General features: G+C 52.9%; 1 protein-coding gene across 1 annotated transcript; it reads left to right on the forward strand.

Moving 5' to 3' along the window:
- On the forward strand, nt 1,380–3,579 carry DDIT4 (DNA-damage-inducible transcript 4). Its single transcript, NM_001243452.1, has 3 exons — nt 1,380–1,529; nt 1,656–1,918; nt 2,202–3,579. Exons 2-3 carry the CDS (start codon nt 1,717–1,719, stop codon nt 2,693–2,695), a joined length of 696 nt encoding a protein of 231 aa, NP_001230381.1. The 5' UTR covers nt 1,380–1,529; nt 1,656–1,716; the 3' UTR covers nt 2,696–3,579.

A 9,607-nucleotide genomic window follows, 5' to 3' on the forward strand; every position in this document is an offset into this window, starting at 1 on the left:
CTTTTTTTTTTTTTTTTTTTAATTTTAATGGGGGGGGGGAGTGGCAGTGGCCCGACTACTCCTGTAAGTGTCTTCGGTCACGCGCAAGTCTGCCCCTAGGCGAGGCCTGCCAGTCTGATCTGGTTAGGCTCTGGCCCGCCCCGGGACGGGAGGGAGCATCTGATGTAAGCTGGGTTCTCTCTTCCATCAGAATCCTGTGTCCCAGATTGATGAACCTTTAAATAAATAAAGGTCGAATCCGTCCGAACCTCTTCCCACCGTCAGCAACCTCTGTCACTCTTTGAGCACCGCCGTCGGGCCTGATTTCTTGGGGCCCAGTGTGCATGACGAAATAGGGGATGGCGATTGCACTCCGGGGCTTTTCTGGAGACCTAGCTCCTCGGTCCTGACGCAACTCTCCAGGTCTTTTACACAAAGCGTTTGGTAGAGAGGGGCGCTAGGACCCGGCGGATGCCTGAGGCCTCTAAGCTGCAGCTGGCTGGGGAGGCACTGCTGCACCGCAGTCGGTCGGTAGGGCCGGCGGGTGGGTCAGTGTGTCCGTCTGATGTAGGTCCCAGTTCGCAGCTCCCGGACCAAGCGCCAGGAACTGGGGCCTATCAATATTCCTTCAACCACATTCCCCAAACCCTGTCTTTGAAGGCAGCTGGAGGGTGGGCGCTGACGCGGTTAGGAAACTAGGCTCACATCGGGGGCATGGACACCGCCCCCCCTCATTAATCCATCCTCTGGGTCTGTAGAGTAACGGGCAAGTAGGCAAGTGCGGCCGCCCAGAAAGGGAGCAGAGTGCTCTGAGCTGCTGTTTTGGGGCCCCACCCCCATATCCTGACCCCTGGTAAGGAAGGTTAGTGTGGGGTACTTGCGCGAGAGTGGGCTGGGTTAACGTCTGCTCCCCCGGGCATCCAGCCCTGCTCCTAGTTGTACCCATAGCTCGCAGGCTCCCACAAGCTGAGGGCAACCGTTTTCCTTGCCTGTTGCCCTCTCAAGTTCCCCTGCCTCTTCCCCCGCGCGGCCGCGGCCTAACCCCTCCCCCAGCAATACGACCCTATAATAAACAAGTCTTTCCTTGATCCTCCCCTGCCGCGAGCGCCCTCGGGGACCTTGGCAGCTGCAGCCGCCGCCGCCGCCGCCGCCGCCGCCGCCGCGGATCCCTTCCAGAAAGGGGGCGTGGCCGTGGCTCGGGGGTTCCGCCGAGAGCTTTCTGGGGCTCAACGGAGGCGGGGCCAGGCGGCTGTCACCGGGCAGGAGAGAACGTTGCGAACGTGCGCCCGGAGTCCATTGGCCGAGATGGGCCACACTCCCGGGTCTGGATTGGGCCGTGGCGCGGAAGGGGTGTGGCCTCCCCGCGCTAGTCCTTATAGGTCCCTCGGCGCTGGTGCTAGGGACCGAGGCAGGCCGAGGGGGAGGTGAGGCTGAGGAGAAGGGACAGGTCTGGGCAGAGCTCGGGGGTTGGCACCAGTTCGCGCACCCATTCAAGCGGTCAAGCGGCTGTACGCACTCGTCAGAGCAGTTCTCGCTAACTGCTCTAGCTGGTGAGTGTCCCTTCTGTGTGTGCGCGGATCGATGAGCAGGGAGGCCTCAGCCGCGGGGGTCGTAGCGCTCTGAGTCTGGTCCACCCCTCAGACTGACGCCGGGCCCGTGTCGCTCTTGTCTTACAGCGTCTTCTGCGCTCCAGCACCGGTGAGCTCATCTGCAAACGTCCTGGCGTCCGTCCTCACCATGCCTAACCTTTGGGATCGCTTCTCGTCGTCCTCCTCCTCTTCGTCTTCGTCCTTGTCCCGAACTCCCACCCCAAATCAGCCTCCGCGTTCAGCCTGGGGGTCAGCGGCCCGGGAAGAAGGGCTCGGTCGCTGCGCGAGCCTGGAGAGCTCGGACTGCGAGTCCTTGGACAGCAGCAACAGTGGCTTTGGGCCGGAGGAAGGTAAGCCGCCGCGGGCGAGGGCCGGACGCGACTCGAGGGGCGGGGAAGGTGAGAAAGGACCTCGCTGAAAAGAGTCAAAGCCACCTTGGCTTCGTAGGCCACCAGAATCCAGATCGCAGAGCGGGGACAGGCCAGAGGAGGGGGTTGAAGCATAGGGTATGATGAGTGTGCGGCAGAAACTGAGGCACGGAGGGGCAAGAGGAGTGCTGCTTTCTTAGCGAAACAGCACCTCCTCCTTTTGGAACTGCTCTTACCTTCCTTCCCTATGTGCTTTCCCTTCCAGACTCTGCATACCTGGATGGGGTGTCCCTGCCTGACTTCGAGCTGCTCAGCGACCCTGAGGATGAGCACCTGTGTGCCAGCCTGATGCAGCTGCTGCAGGAGAGCCTGGCCCAGGCGCGGCTGGGCTCGCGGCGCCCCGCGCGCCTGCTGATGCCCGGCCAGCTGGTGAGCCAGGTGGGCAAAGAACTGCTGCGCCTGGCCTATAGTGAGCCGTGCGGCCTGCGGGGGGCGCTGCTGGACGTCTGCGTAGAGCAGGGCAAGAGCTGCCACAGCGTGGGCCAGCTGGCCCTCGACCCCAGCCTTGTGCCCACCTTCCAGCTGACCCTCGTGCTGCGCCTGGACTCACGCCTCTGGCCTAAGATCCAGGGGCTGTTTAGCTCCGCCAACTCTCCCTTCGTCCCCGGCTTCAGCCAGTCCCTGACGCTGAGCACTGGCTTCCGAGTCATCAAGAAGAAGCTGTACAGCTCCGAGCAGCTGCTCATTGAAGAATGTTGAACTTGGGCCTGGGGGCCGACACTGCCCCCATGGCAGAGACAGTTGAACTTTTGGGGTGGACGTTGGCAGGCAGGAGCTGAGGGCCTGTTGCCTGTCGTTAGAAAACTGACAACAGCCACCTGAGGGGAGGAAGGCTGAGCTGGGGGGAACCTACTGTTTCCCTAGAAAGCTCAATGGGGCATGTATGGGTGGCTCCCAGTTGGGGGCACACCCCGCCCCTCTGTACTGTAGCATGAAACAAAGGCTTAGGGGCCAACCAGGCTTCTGGCTGGATGTGTTATGTAGCATGTACCTTATTATTTTTATTGTTACTGACAGTAAGACAGTTAAGTCAACAGTGGTGTGACAGAGCCAGGAGAGCAGCTGGGCTGCACTGGCCTCTGCAAGGGGGGATGTGTGCTCGCTGCAGCCAGCCCTGGTGGGAGGGGGGAGGTCATGGAGGTGGTTTGTGTATCTTATGGTCCGAAGGGGCCAAATGTCTGTTCTTTGTTTTTTGTATCTTTTGTTTGTTTGTTTGTTTGTTTTGATCAGAGCTTCACTACTGACCTGTTCCAGGCAGCTATCTTACAGACGCATGAATGTAAGAGTAGGAAGGGGTGGGTGTTAGGATCACTTGGGGATCTTTGACACTTGAAGAAAAAAATACACCTGGAAGCTGCGTTTGGCCCATCCCCAGATGTGGACTGAAGGGTCACCCTGTAAGGGGATGGGGCTGATTGGGCTGGGGGCTGGAACCCCTCCCCCAGAGGAGTACCATCTGGGTCTTCCATCTAGAACTGTTTACATGAAGATACTCGCTGTTCATGAATACACTTGATGTTCAAGTATTAAGACCTATGCAATATTTTGTACTTTTCTAATAAAAAAGAAAATGTTTGTTAAAAGAGTTGTCTGCTCTCAGTGCCAAGAAATAAAAGGGAGGGTCAAGGGTGCTGGCACAGGTGGGTTTCTTCAGACGCTGATCCACCTGTGTGTTTCTCTGTACCTTTCGGGGGCTGCCTGCCAGCCTGGTAATGGAGATGTGTAGACTGAGTGCCATCTGTGTCAAGAACCCTGGCTCCCTTGGTTCTGCTGGCTGAGGCGGCCCAGGGAAAGAGCCGGAAAGCCCTGGAAGGTGACGAGTGAGTCAGACCTCCCACTGAGCCAGAATCTCAGGGTAGGGGGAGCTCACCTGGCTGCTCTGGGTTAGAAGGCCCAGGTACAAAGGACCGCTGAGTCCAAGGTCCTTCTAGGTACTTGAAAGACTGCAAGAGACTTTTTTTTCTTTGTGAAAAAAGGCACAGTCCTATTTGTTCTACACTCATGAAATGTACAAATTGTATCTCTGGATGTGAAAAGACTAGGGAGCAGGAGCACTAGGTAATGGAGTTTGACAAAGACTCAGTTCAAGCCTCTGACTTGACAAAGAACCCAAGGCTCAGAGAGGGGGCATGACCTGCCTCTGCGAGGAGGTGTGGCCTCTCAAGCTGGAGCAGAACACAAACATGGGCTTAGAGAGCCAGGGGACTGCGGGCCTGTCTCATGAATGTTCTCTGGGACCTGGACTCACTGCGCTCTCTGGGCCCCAATTTCCTTATCAGTGAAATTGGGGTTGGGCCAGATGAAGGCCAAGGCCCTTCCCACGCCTCCCTGCCTGGGTCTGTTGGCTAGTCCTCCCACATCGGCCTCTGGAGAGGTGTTATCGCCCTTGTTTCTCTTCCTGGTCCCAGACGGGCCTTGTTTGTCCAGCTGTAAAACAGTACTTCTTCCCCGTGAGCGTGCAGTCAAATGTCTCCGAGCCCCGGTTAAACGCAGATGCCCCCCTGCCCTGGTGGAGATTCTGACTACCTGCATCGGGGGCAGGGCCCCAGGAATCTGCATTTTCATTTAGGATCCTGAGGCAGGGTCCCAAACTTTGGGATGGTTTAGAAGACACTGTGCTTTGGTGAAACCGAATGACTTGTTCCCCCCAGTGAATGAACCTGGATTAGGACTAGATTGGAAAATAATGGTAACAAGTAAGAAGGTGCCCAGAACAATTCTGAGAGCCCTCACTTCTCCGTGCACCGTCCTAATAGCCACCCTGTGAGGGGTGGTGGGGCAGGGGTTTGTAAGGTTTTATAGATTAGTAAACAGAGGCCCAACCCTTGAATGACCATCTTCTGACCGTGGCTGATGGTGTCTACCCTCGGGCTCTCAGGGTGAGGCTGGGAGTGGAGTAGCCTCAGCCCTTGGGTTGAGTCTGGGGGCACTTTGTGGGGCATTGAGATCAGGGCCAGTGTCCATGGCTGTGCTTCCTTGGCCTCCAAAGAGGAATACAACCATGGCTAGCTCCAGACTGGAGAGTCTCCTTGGTATCTGGAGTTAAGGGCTGGATGGGGCAGTAAGCACTATGCCCTCTCCTAGACCAGTAGGCAGCCAGCCCCCTTGGCTCCTCTTAGATGGTCAGACTAAGGCCAGAGGAAAGCTTGGGATCCCAAGAAAGCTCAGGGAATCTGCCTTTTTCTGAGGCCAGCCTGGCTTTCCTCACCCTCAGAGGGTTTGGAAATCCTCCCAAACAGGACAGAAAGGTAGGGGCTCTTAGGCCTCCTAAGATGTGGCAGTGAGCTTTGTCCCAGGTATTGGGCTCTTGAAGAGAAGATGGAGCAGATTCCTTGGTTGCTAAGACTGAACGCAAATAAAGCTTATGAGACCTACCCATACAATCCAACTCTGGAAAATGCTTTCAGAAATTATTCTATTTGGCCTAAAACATGTGTATCAATTCTCTCCTTTATTTCTGTTCCCCGTTCCAATGGGAGACGCCTGGAGAACCTGCAATCGCTTGCTACTGTCAGATGCCACCGCCTGCCTTTGAAGACCTTTGATATCAGGCCCTGTTCACCCTATCCAGGCTGACAGCCCACCACTCTCCACCACCCCCTGGCCTGCCCCCTCCTCTGGCCCCAGACTCTGCTCATTCCAGTGCCTTCCAGCAGGGCTGTGATCTGTCTTGCCTGAAAACCCTGCCCTTCCTTTAAGGCCCAGAGCAAGTTCCAGCCCTTTTATGAATCCCCTCTGCCTCCTCCACCCACTGCTTCATCCGATCTCATCCTTTACATGTGCTGTTGTTGCTGTTTTCTTTTTATGGCTGCACCTGCAGCGTATGGAAGTTGCAGGGCTAGGGGTTGAATCAGAGCTGCAGCCAGAGCAACACTGGCTCCAAGCCCCATCTTCGACCTACACTGCAGCTTGTGACAACGCCAGATCCTTAACCCACTGAGCGAGGCCAGGAATCAAACTCATATCCTCACAGAGACTACATCAGGTCCTTAACCTGTTGAGCCACAATGGGAATTCCTGTACACACTTGTTTTGTATCCTGCGCCTGGGTTCCCCTCAGGCCTGGCCATGTCCCTGCCTGGTCATCTCCTTCTCCCTTGGCTCAGACAATGCAAGAGTACCCCCGCCCCAGACTCAGACTCTCAGGCTAAGGAGAGAGGTGGGCAGGGTAGAAACACTTCACTGTTTTACTATTCCAGCCAGCGAGTTTACAGGAATAGTAAAGGCTGAGGTCTTAGAAGGAAGGTAGTGTTTTAGTGGATAAGGCCACCATGAAACAGAGTTAGTGAAATCGGGATTCAAATCCTGGCTTAGACATTTCTTAGCTGATGACCTTGAGCAAGTCAATTTCAGTTTCCTCCTCTGTAAAACGGGGTGCTGGTGAGGAAATGATGCATATAAATGCATAACTGGAGTCCATCATTGGCAGAGGTAGCCAGGGGCTGGGCAAGAGATGAGGGCCTGAGCCTCGGCGGAGCAGGCATCCTGGGATAAGAACCACCTTCGACTGCCTTCCCCTCCCATCCTGCTTTCCTCTAATGTTCACCATCTTAACAACATCAATATATAACCCTAATCAATTCTGGTAAAAACATCATTTTGGGGCAACGTGCTCAGATATCTTCACTACTTCTTTTTTCGGTCTTTTTAGGGCCAAATATGGCAGTTCCCAGGCTAGGGGTCAAATTGGAGCTATAGCGACTGACCTACACCACAGCCACAGCAATGCAGCATCTGAGACACATCTGTGACCTACACCACAGCTCATGGCAATGCTGGATCCTTAACCCACTGATGGAGGCCAGTGATCAAATCTGTGTCCTCATGGACACTGGTCAGGTTCGTCACCACTGAGCCATGAAGGGAACTCCAAAAGCTTCACTTCTAAGCTGTATTTTTCTTTCTTTCTTTTTTTTTTTTTTTTTTTTTGTCTTCTTTTTCCCATTTCTTGGGCCGCTCCCTTGGCATATGGAGGTTCCCAGGCTAGGGGTCGAATAGGACCTGCAGCCGCTGGCCTATGCCAGAGCCACAGTAACATGGGATCTGAGCCACTTCTGTGACCTACACCACAGCTCACGGCAACACGTCGGATCCTTAACCCACTGAGCAAGGCCGGGGATCGAACCCTCAACCTCATGGTTCCTAGTCGGATTCGTTAACCACTGCACCACAACAGGAATTCCTGTAAGCTATATTTTTCTAAGTCCAGTGCATATGAAGCACCGCAGCTAAGGTTTCTTTAATTCTGCCTCAGGTTTCAGAAGGAAAGTCAAAGGCCCAGAATGGCTCGGGGAGCAGGAGATGGAGAGTGTATTCTCCTACCTTCCAGGCCTTCCACTCCGTCCGCTGAGCCCTCCTGCTTCCCAAGCTCAGGTGGCCTCAGTCAGCCCCATCCTGCTCTCCCTGCTGGCAGTGGCGGTCAAGTACTTCTGGAAGGCTGAGGAAATAGGAGGCACAGAAACCAGACCCAATTAATAGATTATTACAGGACTCTGTAATTATCCCAAAAGGGGGGCTCTTTATGCAGGAATCACAAATTAGAAAACAGCCCATTAAACTCAGACGCGTCCTTGCAGGGGCCCCGCTGGGGAGTCTATCTCACTCCCAACCATGGGCAGCTGCCTGGAAACATCCATGTCCATGTGGGACCGATGGTCCAAAGACAGATACTGATACTGATTACTGCAGACACTCATTCAACCCACAGAGAGTACAATGGGTCCATGGAGCTGAAAGAGAAAGCCAAAATAAGTGGGAACCCTTAAGAAGCTGATATCAACATCCAAATTCTCTTCCTCTCTTTCACACACACTCCCATATCACACACATACATTGACAAGCAAAATTGTGGAGCATTAAAAAAAGAGAGAAAATGGACACATACTTGTGTTTTCTTATCCCTAACTTCCCAGAAAAAAATTATCTAATGATATAAAAAGGTTAAGATTATATAAAACTAATTAAATTGTATACTTAAAATAGTGAATTTCATTGAATGTAATTTATACCTTAATACTTGATTTTTTTTTTTTTTTTAAGGGCTGCACCTTTGGCATATGGAGGTTCCCAGGCTAGGGGTCAAATTGGAGCTGCAGCTGCCAGCCTATGCCAGAGCCACAGCAACACGACATCTGAGAAACATCTGTGACTTACACCACAGCTCATGGCAATGCTGGATACTTAACCCACTGAGTGAGGCCGGGGATTGAACCCGCGTCCTCATGGATATTAGTCAGATTCATTTCTGCTGAACCACAACAGAATTTTTTTTTTATTAGACATTTTTTTTCTTGGCTGTACCCACAGTATATGGAAGTTTCTGGGCCAGGAATCAACCATGCTGCAGTTGCAACTTGGGCCACAGCTGTGGCAACCCTGGATCCTTAACCTGCTGCACCGTAAGGGAATTTCTGAGCCCTGTTTAAATTGATCTTGTCGAAACAGCAGTGAGTGATGGTGAAATCTTAATTCTCTGCTCAGCAACCGAACCTGGGCAACCTGCATAAAAACCAGGATCCTAGCCACTAGACCAGCTACAGACTCAATATCTGAATTTTTTTTTTTTTTTTTTTTTTTTGCTTTTTAGGGTCACATCCACGGCATGTGGAGGTTCCCAGGCTAGGGGCCAAATCAGAGCTACAGCTGCCGGCCTACACCACAGCCACAGCAACGCCAGATTGAGCCTCGTCTTCGACCTACACCACAGCTCTCGGCAACACAGATCCTTAACCCACTGAGCGAGGCCAGGGATCAAACCTGCAACCTCATGGTTCCTAGGTGGATTCATTTCCCCTGTGCCACAACGGGAACTTGTCCATATCTGAATTTTTTTTTTTTTGTCTTTTGTTGTTGTTGTTGTTGTTGTTGCTATTTCTTGGGCCGCTCCCGCGGCACATGGAGGTTCCCAGGCTAGGGGTCGAATCAGAGCTGTAGCCGCCAGCCTACGCCAGAGCCACAGCAACGTGGGATCCGAGCCGCGTCTGCAACCTACACCACAGCTCACGGCAACGCTGGATCGTTAACCCACTGAGCAAGGGCAGGGACCAAACCCGCAACCTCATGGTTCCTAGTCGGATTCGTTAACCACTGCGCCACGACGGGAATTCCCATATCTGAATTTTTAAAAGAGGTATATATACAGAAAAACCAACTCAAAGTGGATCACAGACCTAAATGGAAGACCTAAACTTCCATAAAATTCCTAGAAGAAAGCATAGGGGTAAATCTTCGTGATCTTGAATTAGGCAATGATTTCTCAGATATGACACCAAAAATATGAGTGTTAAAGGAAAAGATCAACAGGAGTTCCCTGGTGGTTCAGTGGGTTAAGGACCTGGCATTGTCACTACTGTAGCTCTGATTACTGTGTGGTGTGGGTTCGTTCCCTGGCTTGGGAACTTCTACATGCTATGGGCTCAGCCAAAAAAAGAAAAAAGAGAGAGAGGGAGAAGATCAGCAAGTTGGACTTCATAAAATTTAAAAACTTTATGCTTGGAAAGACACAATCAAGGGGGTGGGGGGATGTGCTTGGGTTGTGGGATGGAAATCGTATGAAATTGGATTGTGATGATCATTGTACAACTACAAATGTAATAAGTTCGTTGAGTAAAA

Source organism: Sus scrofa, chromosome 14, assembly GCF_000003025.6.
Source record: "Sus scrofa isolate TJ Tabasco breed Duroc chromosome 14, Sscrofa11.1, whole genome shotgun sequence".
Taxonomy (NCBI): domain Eukaryota; kingdom Metazoa; phylum Chordata; class Mammalia; order Artiodactyla; family Suidae; genus Sus; species Sus scrofa.